General features: G+C 54.1%; 1 protein-coding gene across 1 annotated transcript; it reads left to right on the plus strand.

Annotated features, from left to right (window-relative positions):
* Positions 1-1,111: 1,111 nt before the first annotated feature.
* Positions 1,112-22,427, plus strand: STMN4 (stathmin 4). The gene is made up of 6 exons (XM_040091453.2): positions 1,112-1,183; positions 8,767-8,824; positions 13,393-13,488; positions 18,153-18,358; positions 19,803-19,994; positions 22,189-22,427. Exons 1-6 carry the CDS (start codon positions 1,151-1,153, stop codon positions 22,246-22,248), a joined length of 645 nt encoding a protein of 214 aa, XP_039947387.1. The 5' UTR covers positions 1,112-1,150; the 3' UTR covers positions 22,249-22,427.
* The last annotated feature ends 70 nt before the right edge of the window (positions 22,428-22,497 follow it).

Consider the following 22,497-nt stretch of genomic DNA (forward strand, 5'->3'; position numbering starts at 1 on the left):
CATCCTTTTTTTCCCCCCACCTCTTTTCTCCCCCATCCCTTTTTTTTTTTAATCCCTTGATTTTTTTCCCATTTTTTCCCCCACCTCTTTTCTCCCGCATCCCTTTTTTTTTTTAATCCCTTTATTTTTTTCCCATCCTTTTTTTCCCCATTCTTTTCCCCCCCCATCCTTTTTTTAAAAATACCTTTATTTTTTCCCATCTCATTTTCCCCCATTCTTTTATTTTTTAATCCTATTATTTTTTTCCCATCCTTTTTTTCCCCATCCCCTTTTAAAAAAATCCCTTTATTTTTTAATCCCTTTATTTTTTTTTCCATCCTTTTTTTCCCCACCCCCTTTTTTAAAAAATCCCTTTATTTTTTAATCCTTTTATTTTTTTCCCATCCTTTTTTTCCCCATTCTTTTCCCCCTCCATCCTTTTTTTTTAAATACCTTTATTTTTTCTCATCTCATTTTCCCCTCATTCTTTTATTTTTTAATACCTTTATTTTTTTTCCATCCTTTTTTTCCCCATCCCCTTTTAAAAAAATCCCTTTATTTTTTAATCCCTTTATTTTTTTTCCATCCTTTTTTTCCCCCATCCCCTTTTTAAAAAATCCCTTTATTTTTTAATCCCTTTATTTTTTTCCCATCCTTTTTTTCCCCATCCCCTTTTTTAAAAATCCCTTTATTTTTTTCCATCTTTTTCCTCATCCTTTTTTTTTTTTAATCCCTTGATTTTTTTTCCCATCTTTTTTTTTCCATCTTTTTTTCCCCCACCTCTTTTCTCCCCCATCCTTTTTATTTTTTAATCCCTTGATTTTTTTCCCATCTTTTTTTCCCACCTCTTTTCTCCCCCATCCCTTTTTTTTTTGAAATCCCTTGATTTTTTTTCCCATATTTTTTCCCCCCACCTCTTTTCTCCCGCATCCCTTTTTATTTTTTAATCCCTTGATTTTATTCCCATCCTTTTTTTTCCCCCCACATCCCTTTTAAAAAATTTTTTTTTAATTATTTTTTTTCCCCCTTCCCCCCAAAAATAGCTGCGGGCCGTGACGTCACCGGGCGGGGCCCTGATTCGCGCGGGCTCTCCACCAATCAGAGCGCCGGGCGATGATGTCATGGGGGGGGCGCTGGGGACCCCCCCGCCCGGGATATTCCAAAGCCGGGAATGCGCCAGGAGCAGCGCGACCACCGCCGTGGGGTGAGCCCGGGACCCTCCGCGGGAATTTTTCCTGGGAATTTTTCGGGAATTTGGGGGAATTTTGGATGGGGTTTGGGGCCCCGAGGGGTGGGGGGGGGTTTTTTGGGAGAATTTTTCGGGAATTCTGGGGGGGGTGGTGACGCCCCCCCCCCCCCCCCGCTTTTGTCCCCCGGGTGTTTCCCGTCCCTTTTTTGGGATGCTGCTCCCGCTTTTTCCAAGCGTTTTCCAGGCTTTTTCCCTGCTGGAGATTTCCACACCCCTCATCCTCATCCTCCTCATCCTCCTCATCCTCGGCCGCCGCCCCCAACCTGGATTTTGGGATTTTGGGATTTGGGGGTTCAGCCTCCTCGGGGGGGCTCCGCACCCCCAGAATTCCCAAGGATTCCCGGAATTTTCCGCGGATCTCAGAATCCTTGGGTGGGGGGGGGGTGGATTCCGCCCCTCCCCCCACCTCTTTCCCAGTATCCTGGGAGACCCAAAATTCCTGGAGGTGGGGGGGGGGGGGGGGAACACCCACATTCCAGAATCCCTGAGGGACGGGAATTCTCTGAAATCCCGGGATTTTTGCACCCTCAGAATCCTCGGGGGAGCCAAAATCCCCAAAATCCTGGGATTTTGCACCCTCAGAATCCTCAGGGGAGCCAAAATCCTGAAATCCCGGGATTTTGCACCCTCAAAATCCACGGGGGACCAAAATTCTCCAGAATCCCGGGATTTTGCACCCTCAGAATCCTCGGGGGACCAAAATTCTCCGGAATCCCGGGATTTTGCACCCTCAAAATCCACGGGGGACCCAAAATTCTCCGGAATCCCGGGATTTTGCACCCTCAAAATCCACAGGGGACCGGAATTCTCCAAAATCCCGGGATTTTGCACCCTCAAAATCCTCGGGGGACCTGAAATCCCCAAAATCCCGGGATTTTGCACCCTCAGAATCCTCGGGGGACCGGAATTCTCCAAAATCCCGGGATTTTGCACCCTCAAAATCCACGGGGGGGCCAAAATTCTCCAAAATCCTGGGATTTTGCACCCTCAAAATCCACGGGGGGGCCAAAATTCTCCGGAATCCCGGGATTTTTGCCCCCTCAAAATCCTCGGGGTTCCCGAAATCCTCCGAAATCCCGGGATTTCGCCCCACCCCAGCATCCTCGGAGTCCCGAATTCCCGGGGCGGATCCGCTCCCTCCGCATTCCTGGGATTTTTTTTCTCCCACCCCCTCGAATTTTCGGGAGACCCTCACCCCGTTATCCCGGCAGGATCCTTCAGCATTCCCGGGATTTCGCGACCCCCCCGCGCCCCACCCACCACGAGGGCAGGACCCGAATTCCTGCCGCTGGAATTTTTTTTTTTTTATTCCAGGGAAAGGGGGGAAAAAAGGGAGGAGGAGGGAGGGAGGAGGAGGCGCTGCCATCCCGGTTTTCCCCCCACCCTCTGGATCCTCCCAAAATTCCAGGAATGAGGATTCCCCCCCCCCCCCCCCCCCCCATCGAACCCCTTCCCATTCCTCCATCCACGGCTGGATGCTTTTTTTCCAGGGGGAAAAAAAGATGGGAGATGGGAGGGGTTTTCCCTTGGAATTCAGGGTGGGAAAAGGGGTGGCAGCACGGCGAGGGGGGGGATTGGGATTGGGATTGGGATTTGGGATTGGGATTGGGATTGGGATTTGGGATTGGGATTCCTCTCCCTGCCACGTGCTCCTGGTCGGGAATGGGATGGAGCGGTCGGGAATGGGATGGTGTGGTTGGGAATGGGGTCACGTGGTCGGGAATGGGATCGCCCGGCTGGGAATGGGATCGTGTGGTCGGGAATGGGATCGCATTTTTGGGAATGGGAAATGGGATTGCATGGTCGGGAATGGGATCACACAGCTGGGAATGGGATCGCCTGGCTGGGAATGGGATCACACAACTGGGAATGGGATCACACAGCTGGGAATGGGATCACCTGGCTGGGAATGGGATTGCCTGGCTGGGAATGGGATGGCATGGTCGGGAATGGGAAATGGGATTGCATGGTCGGGAATGGGATCACACAGCTGGGAATGGGATCACATGGCCGAGAATGGGATGGTGTGATTGGGAATGGGATCGCCTGGCTGGGAATGGGATTGCCTGGCTGGGAATGGGATTGCCTGGCTGGGAATGGGATCGTGTGTCTGGGAATGGGATTGCCTGGCTGGGAATGGGATGGCATGGTCGGGAATGGGAAATGGGATCGCTTAGACAGAAATAGGATGGTGTGGCTGGGAATGGGATCACCTGGTCGGGAATGGGAAATGGGATCACCTGGTCGGGAATGGGATCGTGTGGCCGGGAATGGGATCACACGGTCGGGAATGGGAAATGGGATTGCATGGTTGGGAATGGGATCACACAGCTGGGAATGGGATTGTGTGGTCAGGAATGGGATGGTGTGGCTGGGAATGGGGTCACGTGGTCGGGAATGGGATCAGCTGGTTGGGAATGGGATCAGCTGGCTGGTTGGGAATGGGATCATGTGGTCAGGAATGGGATCACATGGTCGGGAATGGGAAATGGGATTGCATGATCGGGAATGGGATCACACAGCTGGGAATGGGATCACATGGCCGAGAATGGGATGGTGTGATTGGGAAAGGGATCGCCTGGCTGGGAATGGGATTGCGTGGTCGGGAATGGGATCACATTTTTGGGAATGGGAAATGGGATTGCATGGTCAGGAAAGGGATCGCCTGGCTGGGAATGGGATTGTGTGGTCAGGAATGGGATGGTGTGGTTGGGAATGGGGTCACGTGGTCAGGAATGGGATCACCTGGCTGGAGACGGGATCATGTGGTCAGGAATGGGATCACATGGTCGGGAATGGGAAATGGGATCAGCTGGCTGGGAATGGGATGCCATGGTCGGGAATGGGATGTCATGGTCGGGAATGGGAAATGGGATCGCTTAGACAGAAATAGGATGGTGTGGCTGGGAATGGGATCGATCAGCTGGCTGGGAAAGCGATCCCCTGGCCGGGAATGGGATGGTGTGGTTTGGAATGGGATGGCCTGGCTGGGAATGGGATCACATGGTCAGGAATGGGAAGTGGGATTGCATGGTCAGGAAAGGGATCGCCTGGCTGGGAATGGGATTGAGTGATTGGAAATTGGATGGTGTGGTTGGGAATGGGATCGCCTGGATGGGAATGGGATCAGCTGGCTGGGAATGGGATCGCCTGGCTGGGAATGGGATGGTGTGGTCAGGAATGGGATCACATGGTCGGGAATGGGAAATGGGATCGCATGGTCGGGAATGGGATCACACAGCTGGGAATGGGATGGAGTGGTTGGAATGGGATGGAGTGGTTGGGAATGGGATGGAGTGGCTGGGAATGGGGTCACCTGGATGGGAGTGGAATTGTGTGATTGGGAATAGGGTCACATGGTCAGGAATGGGAAATGGGATCGCATGGTCAGGAAAGGGATCACACAGCTGGGAATGGGATCGTGTGGCTGGGAATGGGATCACATGGTCGGGAATGGGAAATGGGATCACCTGGCTGGGAATGGGATTGCATGGTCAGGAATGGGATTGTGTGATTGGGAATGGGATCACATGGTCAGGAATGGGAAATGGGATTGCACGGTCAGGAAAGGGATCGCCTGGCTGGGAATGGGATGGCGAGGTCGGGAATGGGATGGAGTGGCTGGGAATGGGATCATGTGGTCAGGAATGGGATTGTGTGATTGGGAATGGGATCACATGGTCGGGAATGGGAAATGGGATTGCATGATCAGGAATGGGATCACACAGCTGGGAATGGGATCACATGGCTGAGAATGGGATGGTGTGATTGGGAATGGGATCGCCTGGCTGGGAATGGGATTGCATGGTCAGGAATGGGATTGCGTGGCTGGGAATGGGATCGTGTGTCTGGGAGTGGGATTGCCTGGTTGGGAATAACTTCACATGGTTGGGAATGGGAAATGGGATCACCTGGCTGGGAATGGGATCGTGTGGTCGGGAATGGGATCACATTTTTGGGAATGGGAAATGGGATTGCGTGATCAGGAATAGGATCGCCTGGCTGGAAATGGGATCACCTGGCTGGAAATGGGATCATGTGGTCGGGAATGGGATCGCCCGGCTGGGAATGGGATCACATTGCTAGGAATGGGATGGTGTGGTCAGGAATGGGATCGCCTGGCTGGGAATGGGATGCCGGGATTGGGAATGGGATGCCGTGATTAGGAATGGGATCACAGGATCAGGAATGCAATCGCATTGCCAGGAATGGGATCACACAATCAGGAATGGGATCACATGCCAGGAATGGGATCACAGGATCAGGAATGGGATCACATTGCCAGGAATGGGATCACATTGTCAGGAATGGGATCACATTGTCAGGAATGGGATTGCAGGATCAGGAATGGGATCACATTGTCAGGAATGGGATCACATTGTCAGGAATGGGATTGCAGGATCAGGAATGGGATCACACAATCAGGAATGGGATTGCAGGATCAGGAATGGGATCTCATTGCCAGGAATGGGACCACAGGATCAGGAATGGGATCTCACGATCAGGAATGGGATGGCGGGATCAGGAATGAGATCGCACAGTCAGGAATGGGATCGCAGGATCAAGAATAGGATCGCAGGATCAGGAATGGGATCACATTCCCAGGAACGGGATCACATTGCCAGGAATGGGATCACAGGATGAGAAATGGGATCACATTGCCAGGAATGGGATCACACAATCAGGAATGGGATCACACAATCAGGAATGGGATCACATTGTCAGGAATGGGATCACAGGATGAGAAATGGGATCACATTGTCAGGAATGGGATCACAGGATCAGGAATGGGATCACATTCCCAGGAATGGGATCACACAATCAGGAATGGGATCACAGGATCAGGATCGGGATCATTCCACCCACGCCGGGATTTCGGGGGTGACGGAGCAGGTCCCCACCCACGGCCCCGCTCCCGCCGGGAATGAGGCGGGGAGGGAATTCCCTCCTCCCAAACGCCTGGAAAAAAGCGCCTGGAAAAAGCGTCTTCACCCAGGCTGGGCCGCTCCCCTCCCATCCGGCCGTATCCATAGGGATGGATCCCATTTCCCATCCCTTCCGGCTGCGGTGGGCGATCCCCACCTGAGCGGGCGCGGAATGCCGGCAGATCCCAGGGAAAAAGCAGGATTCGGGGTGGGAATGCCGGCAGCAGGGAGCCGGGGAATCGCTTCCAGCCGGGTTATCCGTGCTCCAGGGAATCCGCCGGCCCCGCCCCGGCCGGCACCGGGAAAAGCGGATGGTGATCCAGCGGCTGGATATTCCCGCTTTTTCTCCCTGTTCCCACCCCCAGGAATTATTAATTCCCGGGTTGGTTTTTTTTTTTGGGGATTCCGGCGGCAGGATCCCAGCAGGATCGGCGGCCCAGGGCTGGGATTTCTCGGGATGGGTGGGGCGCGGCCCAGCCCTGGAATGCTCGTTCCGCAGGGATTTAGGGATCCCTGTTTTCAAAGGAGGGGTTTGGGGGTGAAAATCCGGGAATAATCCCCAAGTCCCGCTTTTGGTGGAGCCGGGAATGCCGCCCAAAAATCCCTGGGAATGCGGAACAGCCGGGATTATCCCGGTTTTCATGATTCCCAATTCCCGTTCCGAGCTCCGGGGGTGGGTGCGGGGTCCTGGGGATGATCCCGCGTCCATGGAGACCCCGGGAAAGATCCCAGAGGGATGCGGGAGAGGATCCTGGAGCAGCAGGAAGCGGGGGAGCTGAGGATTGGGAATCTCGGGGCACGAGTGGCGGGGAATTGGAGAGGGAATTTGGGAATTCGGGTGCATCCAGGTGCATCCAGGTGTGCCCGTGTGTGGATGCCGGCACGTGTCCTCACACGCGTGGGTTGGGAATATGGAGCTGGGAAGGGCTGCGCGTGCCGGGAACATCCCACGGGATGTGTCCGTCATCCCATCCCATCCCATTATCCCATCCCATCCCATCATCCCATTATCCCATCCCGTTATCCCATTATCCCATCCCACCCCATCCCATTATCCCATCCCATCCCATCCCGTTATTCCATCCCATCCCATCCTGTTATCCCATCCCATCACATCCCATCCCATCCCGTTATCCCATCCCGTTATTCCATCCCATCATCCCGTTATCCCATCCCGTTATCCCATTATCCCATCCCACCCCGTCCCATTATCCCATCCCATCCCGTTATCCCATCCCATCCCATCCCATCCCGTTATCCCATCCCATCATCCCATCCCATCATCCCGTTATCCCATCCCGTTATCCCATTATCCCATCCCATCCCAGCTCATTCCCACCGCACCCCGTTATCCCATTATCCCATCCCATTATCCCATCCTATCATCCCATTATCCCATCCCTTCATCCCATCCCATTATTCCATTGTATTCACACCCCATCCCAGTGCATTCCCATCCCATTATCCCACCCCATTCCATCTCATCCCATCCCAGTGCATTCCCATCCCGTTATTCCATCCCATCCATCCCATCCCATTATCCCATTCCCATTATCCCATTCCCATTATCCCATCCCATTATCCCATTTCATTCCCATCCTGTTATCCCACTGTATTCACATCCCATCCCAGTGCATTCCCATCCCATTATCCCATTATCCCATTATCCCATTATCCCATTATCCCCTCCCATCCCGTTATCCCATTGCATTCCCACCCCGTTATCCCATTGCATTCCCATCCCGTTTTTCCATCCCATCCATCCCATCCTGTTATCCCATTATCCCATTATCCCATCCCTTCATCCCATCCCGTTATCCCATTGCATTCCCATCCCATTATCCCATTCCCATCCCATTATCCCATCCCATCCCGTTATCCCATTATCCCTTCCCTTCATCCCATCCCGTTATCCCATCGCATTCCCATCCCGTTATTCCACTGTATTCCCATCCCGTTATCCCAGTGCATTCCCATCCCGTTCTCCCATCCCATCCTGTTATCCCATCCCTTCATCCCATCCTGTTATCCCATTGCATTCCCATCCCATTATCCCATCCCATCCCATTATCCCGTTCCATCCCATCCCGTTATCCCAGTGCATTCCCATCCCGTTATCCCATCCCATTATCCCATTCCCATCCCATTATCCCATTCCCATCCCATCCCGTTATCCCATTATCCCATCCCTTCATCCCATCCCATTATCCCATTGCATTCCCATCCCGTTATCCCATTGCATTCCCATCCCGTTATCCCATTGCATTCCCATCCCGTTATCCCATTGCATTCCCATCCCATTATCCCATTATCCCATTCCCATCCCATTATCCCATCCCAGAGCATTCCCACCCCATCCCATTATCCCATTGCATCCCCACCCCGTTGTCCCATTATCCTGTTATCCCATTGTCCCATTATCCCATTATCCCATCCCTCCATCCCATTATCCCATTCCCAGGACCCCACCCGCATCCCGTTGTCCCGTTATCCCATTATCCCGTTGTCCCATTATCCCGTTATCCCGTTGTCCCGTTATCCCGTTATCCCATTTTCCCGTTATCCCATTCCCAGGAGCCCAGCACTGACCTGATCCCTCCCTTCCCTCCGCAGGCCCCAGGATCGCTCTTCCTGCAGAATTCCAAGGATTTCCTCGCCATGACTCTGGCCGGTACGGCACCCCCCCAACCCCGGCATCCCAAACCGGGATTTTCCCGGGATCATCCCTGCCCTGGGATGCTCCCGGCATCCCGGTGGCGGCAAAAAATACGGGATCAACATCCCGGGACAATCCCGAGCCCTTCCCGTTTTCCCTTGGCGCATCTGGAATCCTCGGCTGCTCCTGCTTGGAATGTCTGCCCCCATCCCGAAATCCCACCCTTTCCCTGGAATGTGGGAATCCTCTGATCCCGAAATCCCACCCAATTCCCTGGAATGTGGGAATCCTCTGATCCCGATATCCCACCCCTTTCCCTGGAGTGTGGGAATCCTCTGATCCCAAAATCCCACCCCATTCCCTGGAATGTGGGAATCCTCCGATCCCAATATCCCACCCTTTCCCTGGAATGTGGGAATCCTCCGATCCCAATATCCCACCCTTTCCCTGGAATGTGGAAATCCTCCGATCCCGAAATCCACCGCATTCCCTGGAATGTGGAAATCCTCCGATCCCTATATCCCACCCTTTCCCTGGAATGTGGGAATCCTCCGATCCCGATATCCCACCCATTCCCTGGAATGTGGAAATCCTCCGATCCCGATATCCCACCCATTCCCTGGAGTGTGGGAATCCCCCGATCCCGATATCCCACCCCATTCCCTGGAATGTGGAAATCCTCTGATCCCGAAATCCCACCGCATTCCCTGGAATGTGGGAATCCTCCGATCCCGATATCCCACCCTTTCCCTGGAATGTGGAAATCCTCCGATCCCGAAATCCCACCCCATTCCCTGGAATGTGAAAATCCTCTGATCTCGATATCCCACCCCTTCCCTGGAATGTGGGAATCCTCCGATCCCGAAATCCCACCCTTTCCCTGGAATGTGGGAATCCTCCCATCCCGATATCCCACCGCATTCCCTGGAATGTGGAAATCCTCCGATCCCGATATCCCACCCTTTCCCTGGAATGTGGGAATCCTCCGATCCCGATATCCCACCCCATTCCCTGGAATGTGGGAATCCTCCCATCCCAAAATCCCACCCTTTCCCTGGAATGTGGAAATCCTCTGATCCCGATATCCCACCCTTTCCCTGGAATGTGGAAATCCTCCCATCCCAATATCCCACCCTTTCCCTGGAATGTGGGAATCCTCCCATCCCAATATCCCACCCTTTCCCTGGAATGTGGAAATCCTCTGATCCCGATATCCCACCCTTTCCCTGGAATGTGGAAATCCTCCCATCCCGAAATCCCACCGCATTCCCTGGAATGTGGAAATCCTCCGATCCCGATATCCCACCCCTTCCCTGGAATGTGGAAATCCTCCGATCCCGAAATCCCACCCTTTCCCTGGAATGTGGGAATCCTCCCATCCCGATATCCCACCCTTTCCCTGGAATGTGGGAATCCTCCAATCCCGATATCCCACCCTTTCCCTGGAATGTGGGAATCCTCCGATCCGGATATCCCACCGCATTCCCTGGAATGTGGGAATCCTCCCATCCCGAAATCCCACCGCATTCCCTGGAATGTGGGAATCCTCCCATCCCGAAATCCCACCGCATTCCCTGGAATGTGGGAATCCTCCGATCCCGATATCCCACCCCATTCCCTGGAATGTGGGAATCCTCCCATCCCGAAATCCCACCCCATTCCCTGGAATGTGGAAATCCTCCCATCCCGATATCCCACCCTTTCCCTGGAATGTGGAAATCCTCTGATCCTGATATCCCACCCTTTCCCTGGAATGTGGGAATCCTCCGATCCCGATATCCCACCCTTTCCCTGGAATGTGGGAATCCTCCCATCCCGATATCCCACCCTTTCCCTGGAATGTGGGAATCCTCCGATCCCGATATCCCACCCTTTCCCTGGAATGTGGAAATCCTCCGATCCCGAAATCCCACCCCTTTCCCTGGAATGTGGGAATCCTCTGATCCCGATATCCCACCCTTTCCCTGGAATGTGGAAATCCTCCCATCCCGATATCCCACCCTTTCCCTGGAATGTGGGAATCCTCCGATCCCGATATCCCACCCCATTCCCTGGAATGTGGAAATCCTCCGATCCCAAAATCCCACCCTTTCCCTGGAATGTGGGAATCCTCCCATCCCGATATCCCACCCTTTCCCTGGAATGTGGGAATCCTCCCATCCCGATATCCCACCCTTTCCCTGGCACCTGGAACCTCCCCATGCCTCTTATCCCAATCCCAATCCAATCCCAATCCCAAACTTTCCCTGGCACACGGAGCCCCCTCACCCCTCTGACCCTTATCCCAAATTTTTCCGGGCACATGGAGCCCTTCCATGCCCTTGATCCCAATCCCAAACTTTCCCTGGAGCCTCCCCATCCCTCTGATCCCAATCCCAAACTTTTCCTGATATGTGGCAGCCACTCCATCCCTCTGATCCCAATCCCAGCCTTTTCCTCTCATGGAGCAATCCCTCTGATCCCTCTGATCCCAATCCCACCCATTCCCTGGCACCTGGAGCCTCCCCAGCCCCCTGATCCCAATCCCAAACTTTTCCTGGCACACAGAGCCCCCTCACCCCTCTGATCCCAATCCCAAACTTTCCCTGGCACATGGAGCCTCCCCATGCCTCTGATCCGGATCCCAATCCCAATGCCAATCCCAATCCCAATCCCAAACCTCTCCTGACATGTGGCAGCCACTCTGCTCCCCTGACCCCAATCCCGAATTTTCGTGGCACACGGAGACCCCTCATCCCTCTGATCCCAATCCCAGCCCTTTCCTGTCATGGAGCAATCCCTCTGATCCCTCTGATCCCAATCCCAAATTTTCCTGGCACACGGAGACCCCTCATCCCTCTGATCCCAATCCCACCCTTTCCTTGGCGCCTGGAGCCTCCCCATGCCTCTGATCCCAATCCCAATCCCAATCCCAATCCCAATCCCAATCCCAATCCCAAGCCTCTCCTGACATGTGGCAGCCACTCTGCTCCTCTGACCCCAATCCCAAATTTTCCTGGCACACGGAGCTCCCTCACCCCTCTGATCCCAATCCCAGCCTTTTCCTGTCATGGAGCAATCCCTCTGATCCCTCTGATCCCAATCCCAAACTTTCCTGGAGCCTCCCCATCCCTCTGATCCCAATCCCAAACTTTTCCTGATATGTGGCAGCCACTCCATCCCTCTGATCCCAATCCCAGCCTTTTCCTGTCATGGAGCAATGCCTCTGATCCCTCTGATCCCAATCCCAAACCTTCCCTGGAGCCTCCTCATGCCTCTGACCCCAATCCCAAACTTTCCCTGGCACATGGAGCCTCCTCATGCCTCTGATCTGGGCCCCATTCCCAAATTTCCGGATATGTGGCAGCCACTCCGCTCCTCTGACCCCAATCCCAAATTTTCGTGGCACATGGAGCTCCCTCATCCCTCTGATCCCAATCCCACTTTTTCCCTGGCATCCGGAAATCCCCCCATCCCTTTTCCTTTCATCCGTGTGATCCCGATCCCACTTTTTCCCTGGCATCCGGAAATACCCCCATCCCTTTTTCCCATCCATCCCTGTGATCCCGATCCCACTTTTTCCCTGGCACCCGGAAATCCCCCCATCCCTTTTCCTTCCATCCCTCTGATCCCAATCCCACTTTTTCCCTGGCACCCGGAAATCCCCCCATCCCTTTTTCCCATCCATCCCTGTGATCCCAATCCCACTTTTTCCCTGGCACCCCGAAATCCCTCCATCCTTTTTCCCATCCATCCCTGCGATCCTGATCCCACTTTTTCAGTGGCACCCCGAAATCCCCCCATCCCTTTTCCTTTCATCCCTGTGATCCCGATCCCAATTTTTCCCAGGCACCCGGAAATCCCCCCATCCCTTTCCCATCCATCCCAACCTTTTTCCCATCCATCCCTGTGATCCCGATCCCACTTTTTCCCTGGCACCCGGAAATCCCCCATCCCTTTTCCCATCCATCCATCCCTGTGATCCCAATCCCACTTTTTCCCTGGCACCCGGAAATCCCCCCATCCCTTTTCCCATCCATCCCTGTGATCCCAATCCCACTTTTTCCCTGGCACACGGAAATCCCCCCATCCCTTTTCCCATCCATCCATCCCTGTGATCCCAATCCCACTTTTTCCCTGGCACCCCGAAATCCCCCCATCCCTTTTCCCATTCATCCCTGTGATCCTGATCCCACTTTTTCCTTGGCATCCGGAAATCCTCACATCCCTTTTCCATCCATCCCTGTGATCCCAATCCCACTTTTTCCCTGGCACCCAGAAATCCCCCCATCCCTTTTCCCATCCATTCCTGTGATCCCAATCCCACTTTTTCCTTGGCACCCGGAAATCCCCTCATCCCTTTTCCATCCATCCCTTTTTCCCGATCCCACTTTTTCCCTGGCACCCAGAAATCCCTCCATCCCTTTTCCCCATCCATCCCATCCCTTTTCCCATCCATCCCATCCCTTTCCCATCCATCCCATCCCTTTCCCATCCATCCATTCCCTGTGATCCCGATCCCACTTTTTCCCTGGCACCCGGAAATCCCCCCATCCCTTTTCCATCATTCCCTGTGATCCCGATCCCACTTTTTCTCTTCCCAGCCTACAAGGAGAAGATGAAGGAGCTGCCGCTCGTCTCCCTCTTCTGCTCCTGCTTCCTGTCGGATCCGCTCCACAAGCCCAACTACGCCTACGAAGGTGGGGAACCCCAATTCCCAATCCCGGGAAATCCGGGATAACTCTTGGGGGGGGGGTCGGGGGCTTCAACCTCGTCCCCTTGGCACCGTGGCTCTGGAATTTTCTGGGAATTCAGGAGGAGGCCGCGTTGGGATCTGGAGGGGCTTGGGAAGGCCCAGCCCCCTCGGATCTCCCAAATATTCCCAACCCTGGCTCCGGGGATGGGCTGGGATCCAGAGGAGCTCTGGGAACGCTTCATTCCCTCATCCCGGAGCGTGGGCTCCGGATTTTTGGTCCCGATCCGTGTCCGGAGGCCATGGAAAAGGATGCCGGGCCCCAGGGGAATTCAACACTGGAAAAAAGGATTCCCACTTCCCAAAGCAGGGAGAGATGGGAGACGGGGATATTCCCAACCCTCGGCTTTCCCAAATATTCCCAACCGTCAGCAATCCCAAATATTCCCAACACAGTCCCATGGATGGGCTGGGATCCAAAGGAGCTCTGGGAACCCTTCATCCCTTCATGCCGTATCCGTATTTTTCATTGCTGGATAATTCATCCCGATCCATCTCCAGAGGCCATGGAAAAACCATGGGGAGCTTCCTCGGGTTTTCCAGGGAATTCCACGCTGGAAAAGGGATCACGGTCCCATTCCCACTTCCCAAAGCAGGGAGAGATGGGAGACAGGGACATTCCCAACCCTCAGCAATCCCAAATATTCCCAATCCTCGTCTCTCCCAAGTATTCCCAACCCAGCCCCATGGGTGGGCTGGGATCCAGAGGAATGCTGGGAATGCTTTATCCCTCCATCCCTTCATCCCGTATCCATATTTTTTCAGCTCCAGGGGATTCATCCCGATCCATGTCCAGAGGCCATGGAGAAAACCTTGGGGAGCTTCCTCGGGTTTTGCAGGGAATTCCACACTGGAAAAGGGATCACGGTCCCATTCCCACTTCCCAAAGCAGGGACACATGGAGAGACAGGGATATTCCCAACCCTCAGCAATCCCAAATATTCCCAATCCTCAGCTTTCCCAAATATTCCCAACCCAGTCCCATGGATGGGTTGGGATCCAGAGGAGCTCTGGGAATGCTTTATCCCTTCATCCCTTTATCCCTTTATCCCGCATCCATATTTTTTCAGCTCCAGGGGATTCATCCCGATCCATGTCCAGAGGCCATGGAGAAAACCTTGGGGAGCTTCTCCAGGTTTTCCAGGGAATTCCACACTGGAAAAGGGATCTTGGTCCCATTCCCACTTCCCAAAGCAGGGAGACGTGGAGAGACAGGGATATTCCCAACCCTCACCTTTCCCAAATATTCCCAACCCTCAGCAATCCCAAATATTCCCAATCCTCGTCTCTCCCAAATATTCCCAACCCAGCCCCATGGATGGGCTGGGATCCAGAGGAACGCTGGGAATACTTCATCCCTCTATCCCTTCATCCCATATCCATATTTTTTCAGCTCCAGGATAATTCATCCCGATCCATGTCTAGAGGCCATGGAAAAACCTTGGGGAGCTTCTCCAGGTTTTCCAGGGAATTCCACACTGGAAAAGGGATCACAGTCCCATTCCCACTTCCCAAAGCACGGGGAGATGGAGAGACAGGGATATTCCTGACCCTCAGCTTTCCCAAATATTCCCAACCCTCAGCTTTCCCAAATATTCCCAACCCGGCCCCATGGATGGGCTGGGATCCAGAGGAACGCTGGGAATACTTCATCCCTCTATCCCTTCATCCCGTATCCATATTTTTTCAGCTCCAGGATAATCCATCCCGATCCATGTCCAGAGGCCATGGAGAAAACCTTGGGGAGCTTCTCCAGGTTTTCCAGGGAATTCCACACTGGAAAAGGGATCACGGTCCCATTCCCACTTCCCAAAGCAGGGAGAGATGGGAGACAGGGATATTCCCAACCCTCAGCAATCCCAAATATTCCCAACCCTCAGCAATCCCAAATATTCCCAATCCTCGGCTCTCCCAAATATTCCCAACCCGGCCCCATGGATGGGCTGGGATCCAGAGGAACGCTGGGAATGCTTTATCCCTTCATCCCTTTATCCCTTTATCCCGCATCCATATTTTTTCAGCTCCAGGATAATTCATCCCGATCCATGTCCAGAGGCCATGGAAAAACCATGGGGAGTTTCCTTGGGTTTTCCAGGGAATTCCACACTGGAAAAGGGATCACGGTCCCATTCCCACTTCCCAAAGCGGGGAGACGTGGAGAGACAGGGATATTCCCAACCCTCAGCAATCCCAAATATTCCCAACCCTCACCTTTCCCAACTATTCCCAACCCGGCCCCATGGATGGGCTGGGATCCAGAGGAACGCTGGGAATGCTTTATCCCTTTATCCCTTCATCCCGTATCCATATTTTTTCAGCTCCAGGATAATCCATCCCGATCCATGTCCAGAGGCCATGGAGAAAACCTTGAGGAGCTTCTCCAGGTTTTCCAGGGAATTCCACACTGGAAAAGGGATCACGGTCCCATTCCCACTTCCCAAAGCGGGGATACATGGAGAGACAGGGATATTCCCAACCCTCAGCTTTCCCAAATATTCCCAATCCTCGGCTTTCCCAAATATTCCCAACCCAGCCCCATGGATGGGCTGGGATCCAGAGGAGCTCTGGGAATGCTTTATCCCTTTATCCCTTCATCCCTTTATCCCGCATCCATATTTTTTCAGCTCCAGGATAATCCATCCCGATCCATGTCCAGAGGCCATGGAAAAACCATGGGGAGCTTCTCCAGGTTTTGCAGAGAATTCCACACTGGAAAAGGGATCACGGTCCCATTCCCACTTCCCAAAGCAGGGATACGTGGAGAGACAGGGATATTCCCAACACTCAGCTCTCCCAAATATTCCCAACCCTCATCTTTCCCAAATATTCCCAACCCTCAGCAATCCCAAATATTCCCAACCCGGCCCCATGGATGGGCTGGGATCCAGAGGAACACTGGGAATATTTCATCCCTCTATCCCTTCATCCCGTATCCATATTTTTTCAGCTCCAGGATAATCCATCCTGATCCATGTCCAGAGGCCATGGAAAAACCTTGGGGAGCTTCTCCAGGTTTTCCAGGGAATTCCACCCTGGAAAAGGGATCACGGTCCCATTCCCACTTCCCAAAGCAGGGAGAGATGGGAGACAGGGATATTCCCAACCCTCAGCTTTCCTAAATATTCCCAACCCTCAGCTCTCCCAAATATTCCCAACCCGGCCCCATGGATGGGCTAGGATCCAGAGGAACGCTGGGAATGCTTTATCCCTTCATCCCTTCATCCCGTATCCATATTTTTCATTGCTGGATAATTCATCCCGATCCATGTCCAGAGGCCATGGAGAAAACCATGGGGAGCTTCCTCGGGTTTTCCAGGGAATTCCACACTGGAAAAGGGATCACGGTCCCATTCCCACCCACTTCCCAAAGCACGGAGAGATGGAGAGACAGGGATATTCCCAACCCTCAGCAATCCCAAATATTCCCAACCCTCAGCTCTCCCAAATATTCCCAACACAGTCCCATGGATGGGCTGGGATCCAGAGGAACGCTGGGAATGCTTTATCCCTCCATCCCTCTATCCCTTCATCCCGCATCCATATTTTTTCAGCTCCAGGGGATTCATCCCGATCCATGTCCAGAGGCCATGGAGAAAACCATGGGGAGCTTCTCCAGGTTTTCCAGGGAATTCCACACTGGAAAAAGGATCACGGTCCCATTCCCACTTCCCAAAGCAGGGAGACATGGAGAGACAGGGATATTCCCAACCCTCGGCTTTCCCAAATATTCCCAACCCTCAGCTTTCCCAAATATTCCCAACCCTCACCTTTCCTAAATATTCCCAACCCTCAGCAATCCCAAATATTCCCAATCCTCAGCAATCCCAAATATTCCCAACCCTCAGCTTTCCCAAATATTCCCAACCCAGCCCCATGGATGGGCTGGGATCCAGAGGAGCTTTGGGAATGCTTTATCCCTTCATCCCTTTATCCCGTATCCATATTTTTTCAGCTCCAGGGGATTCATCCCAATCCATGTCCAGAGGCCATGGAGAAAACCATGGGGAGCTTCTCCAGGTTTTCCAGGGAATTCCACACTGGAAAAGGGATCACGGTCCCATTCCCACTTCCCAAAGCAGGGAGAGATGGAGAGACAGGGATATTCCCAACCCTCAGCAATCCCAAATATTCCCAACCCGGCCCCATGGATGGACTGGGATCCAGAGGAGCTCTGGGAATGCTTTATCCCTTCATGCCTTCATCCCGTATCCATATTTTTTCATTGCCGGATAATCCATCCCGATCCATGTCCAGAGGCCATGGAAAAACCATGGGGAGCTTCCTCGGGTTTTCCAGGGAATTCCACACTGGAAAAGGGATCACGGTCCCATTCCCACTTCCCAAAGCACGGAGAGATGGAGAGACAGGGATATTCCCACCCCAAATATTCCCACCTCAACCCCCATCCACACAAATCCCGGAATTCCCATCCCACGCCCCCCAACCTCAAGGACGCGTTTGCGCCGAACCCGGACGAAAACTCCCGGGGGGACTCCGGAAAAGGCGGAATTCCCGCCGCGGGAAAAATCCCGGAAAAAGGCGGAATTCCCGCCGCGGGGAAAATTCCCGGAAAAAGGCGGAATATCCCTAATTTTTTTTTCCCTTTCCCAGACACGGTGGACCTGACGTGGTGCGTGATCTCCGACATGGAAGTGATCGAGCTGAGCAAGCGCGCCTCCGGGCAATCCTTCGAGGTCATCCTGAAGCCGCCCTCCTTCGACGGAATTCCGGAATTCAACGCCTCCCTGCCCCGGCGCCGCGACCCTTCCCTGGAGGAGATCCAAAAGAAGCTGGAAGCGGCGGAGGAGAGGAGGAAGGTAGGGAGGGGAGGCGCCGGGAATTCCGATCCGGGTGTTTGGGGGGGGGGGGGGTTTGGGGGGGATTTTTTGGGAAGAGGCGCCTTTATCCCGGGATTTTCCATCCCAAAGTACCAGGAGGCGGAGCTGCTGGAGCACCTGGTGGAAAAGCGGGAACATGAGCGGGAGCGCTCCGGGTGTTTGGGGTTTTTTGGGAATTTTGGGAAGAGGCGCCTTTATCCCTTTGAGCATGAGCGGGAAGCGCTCCGGGTGGGGTTTATTTGGGAATTTGGGAAGAGGCGCCTTTATCACCGGGAGCACGAGCAGGAGCGCTCCGGGTGTTTGGGTTTTTTTGGAATTTTGGGATGAGGCGCTTTTATCCCGGGATTTCCCCCAGTACCAGGAGGCGGAGCTGCTGGAGCACCTGGCAGAAAAGCGGGAACACGAGTGGGAGCGCTCCCGGTGTGTGGTTTTTTTGGGAATTTTGGGAAGAGACGCCTTTATCCCGGGATTTTCCATCCCCAAAGTACCAGGAGGCGGAGCTGCTGAAGCACCTGGCGGAAAAGCGGGAACACGAGCGGGAGCGCTCCCGGTGTTGGGGGTTTTTTTGGGAATTTTGGGCAGAGGCGCCTTTATCCCGGGATTTTCCATCCCCAAAGTACCAGGAGGCGGAGCTGCTGGAGCACCTGGCGGAAAAGCGGGAACACGAGCGGGAGCGCTCCGGGTGGTTTTTTGGGATTTTTGGGAAGAGGCGCCTTTATCCCCAGGAGCATGAGCGGGAAGCGCTCCCGGTGGGAATTTTTTTGGGAATTTTGGGAAGAGGCGCCTTTATCCCGGGATTTTCCATCCCAAAGTACCAGGAGGCGGAGCTGCTGAAGCACCTGGCGGAAAAGCGGGAACACGAGCGGGAGCGCTCCGGGTGTTTGGGGTTTTTTTGGGAATTTTGGGAAGAACCCCTTTATCCCCGAGAGCACGAGCGGGAGCGCTCCGGGTGTTTGGGTATTTTTGGGAATTTTGGGAAGAGGTACCTTTATCCCTGGGAGCACGAGTGGGAGCGCTCCGGGTGGGGTTTTTTGGGAATTTTGGGAAGAGGCGCCTTTATCCCGGGATTTTCCATCCCAAAGTACCAGGAGGCAGAGCTGCTGGAGCACCTGGCGGAAAAGCGGGAACACGAGCGGGAGCGCTCCGGGTGTTTGGGGTTTTTTGGGAATTTTGGGAAGAACCCCTTTATCCCCGGGAACACGAGCAGGAAGCGCTCCGGGTGGGGTTTTTTTGGGAATTTTGGGAAGAGGCGCCTTTATCCCCGAGAGCACGAGCGGGAGCGCTCCCGGTATTTGGGTTTTTTTGGGATTTTTGGGAAGAGGCGCCTTTATCCCCGGGAGCATGAGTGGGAGCGCTCCAGGTGGGTGTTTTTTTGGGAATTTTGGGAAGAGGCGCTTTTATCCCGGGATTTTCCATCCCAAAGTACCAGGAGGCGGAGCTGCTGAAGCACCTGGCGGAAAAGCGGGAGCACGAGCGGGAAGTGATCCAGAAGGCCATCGAGGAGAACAACAACTTCATCAAGGCGGCCAAGGAGCGGCTGGAGCAGAGGATGGAATCCAACAAGGAAAACCGGGAAGCGCACCTGGCCGCCATGCTGGAGCGCCTCCAGGAGAAGGTGGGATTCCCGGGAAGAGGGGTGGGGATGCGATCGGGATAGCCGCTGGATCCCGGGGCTGGGCCCGTTCCCTTCGCATCCATTGGGATGGGGAGGGGGTGTCCCCAAAGGGCGGATCCGTTGGGAGAGGTGGGAAAGTTGGGATCCGGTGCGTGGAGGGGCGGAGCCGTTCCTTTCCCGCCAGGATGGGAATCCCGGGAATCGGAGGATCCCGGGATGGTTGGGTTGGAAGGGACCTTTAGGATCATCCGGTTCCCGCTCTGGCACCTTCCGCTATCCCGGATTTCTCCCAGCCCCATCCAACCTTTCCTTGGATGATCCCAGATTTCTTCCAGCCCCATCCAACTTTTCCTTGGACCATCCCGGAATTCTCCCAGCCCCGTCCAACCTCTCCTTGGATGATCCCAGATTTCTCCCAGCCTTTCCTTGGCTGATCCCAGATTTCTCCCAGCCATGTCCAACCTTTCCATGGATGATCCCAGATTTCTCCCAGCCCTGTTCTGTCTTTCCTTGGATGATCCCAGATTTCTCCCCGCCCTGTCCAACTTTTCCTTGGACAATCCCAGATTTCTCCCAGCCCGATCCAACCTTTCCTTGGATGATCCCAGATTTTTCCCAGCCCCATCCAACTTCTCCTTGGACGATCCCAGATTTCTCCCAGCCTTTCCTTGGACGATCCCAGATTTCTTCCAGCCCCGTCCAACCTCTCCTTGGACAATCCCAGATTTCTCCCCGCCATGTCCAACTTTTCCTTGGACGATCCCAGATTTCTCCCAGCCCTGTCCAACCTCTCCTTGGACGATCCCAGAATTCTCCCAGCCCCGTCCAACTTTTCCATGGACAATCCCAGATTTCTCCCAGCCTTTCCTTGGACAATCCTAGATTTCTCCCAGACCCATCCAACCTTTCCTTGGACGATCCCAGATTTCTTCCAGCCCCATCCAACCTTTCATTGGATGATCCCAGATTTCTCCCAGCCTTTCCTTGGATGATCCCAGATTTCTCCCCGCCCCGTCCAACTTTTCCTTGGATGATCCCAGATTTCTCCCAGCCCCATCCAACTTTTCCTTGGATGATCCCAGATTTCTCCCAGCCCCATCCAACTTTTCCTTGGATGATCCCAGATTTCTCCCAGCCCCATCCAACTTTTCCTTGGCTGATCCCAGATTCTCCCAGCCCCGTTCAACCTTTCCTTGGATGATCCCAGATTTCTCCCAGCCCGGTCCAGCTTTTCCATGGACAATCCCAGATTTCTCCCAGCCCCATCCAACCTTTCCTTGGACGATCCCAGATTTCTCCCAGCCTTTCCTTGGACAATCCCAGATTTCTCCCAGCCCCATCCAACTTTTCCTTGGCTGATCCTAGATTTCTTCCAGCCATGTCCAACCTCTCCTTGGATGATCCCAGATTTCTCCCAGACCCATCCAACCTTTCCTTGGCTGATCCCAGATTTCTCCCAGCCCTGTCCAACCTCTCCTTGGACGATCCCAGATTTCTCCCAGCCTCCTCCAGCCTTTCCTTGGATGATCCCAGATTTCTCCCAGCCCTATCCAACCTTTCCTTGGATGATCACAGATTTCTCCCAGCCCTATCCAGCTTTTCCTTGGACCATCCTGGAATTCTCCCAGCCCCGTCCAACTTTTCCTTGGCTGATCCCAGATTTCTCCCAGCCCCGTCCAACCTTTCCTCGGACACTTCCAAAGAGATCCAGGTCCAGCCACATCTCCCCTGGGAATTCCATCCCTCCTCTCCCCTTTTCCCACTTTTCCCACCTCCGGCCTGGCGGATCTTCCCGTTCCTCCCTTCCCACGGATCCGGCAGCTCCCCGGGATCCATTCCCGCCCTTCCAGCCTCCTCTCCTCTCTCCCGGATCCGTTCTGTTCCCGACCCTCCTCGCGGAAAATTCCCACCCTCACCACTTCCAGCTCCCTCCAAAACATTCTCCGGATAATTCCGGTAAAAAAAAAAAAAAAGAAATCTCCCAGCTAATCCCAGCTCCGTGGGGTTTTTCCCGGGAATTTTTGACGTCTCCCTCATGCCGCCAGGGGAGGAGAGGACCAACCCGGCGGCCTCCGAACCCTCCGGATCCCCGGGGGATCCCGGAATCCCGGAATCCGGCTAACGCCTGTTCCCCCCTTTCCTTCCTCCCTCCTCCTTCCCGATCCCGATCCCGATCCCGATCCCGATCCCGCAGGACAAGCACGCGGAAGAAGTGAGGAAAAACAAGGAGCTGAAGGAAGAGGCCTCCAGGTAAAGAGGCGCCGCTGGGACTGACGGATCCGGGGCAGGTTCCGGAGGCTCCGGCGGCTCCGGGTTGGGAACGGCGCGGGAATGGCGGACGTTTCCTTCTTTGTTCGTGGATGCGGCCGAGCCGAAGCCGGGGGGGGGCGAAGCCGTCGGAGTCGTCGTCGTCGTCGTCGTCGTCGTTCCGGGGAGGGTGGGGAGGGGGAAAAGGGAACGAGGTCGGGATTCGGGATTCGGGATTCGGGATTCGGGATCCCGC

This window comes from Hirundo rustica, assembly GCF_015227805.2.
Source record: "Hirundo rustica isolate bHirRus1 chromosome 3 unlocalized genomic scaffold, bHirRus1.pri.v3 SUPER_3_unloc_2, whole genome shotgun sequence".
Taxonomy (NCBI): Eukaryota; Metazoa; Chordata; class Aves; order Passeriformes; family Hirundinidae; genus Hirundo; species Hirundo rustica.

Coding starts and splice junctions, on each gene's coding strand:
- STMN4 (XM_040091453.2), top strand. CDS start 1,151: ATGCGCCAGGAGCAGCGCGACCACCGCCGTGGG. Junction 1,184..8,766: donor AGCGCGACCACCGCCGTGGG/GTGAGCCCGGGA, acceptor TTCCCTCCGCAG/GCCCCAGGATCGCTCTTCCT. Junction 13,489..18,152: donor GCCCAACTACGCCTACGAAG/GTGGGGAACCCC, acceptor TCCCTTTCCCAG/ACACGGTGGACCTGACGTGG.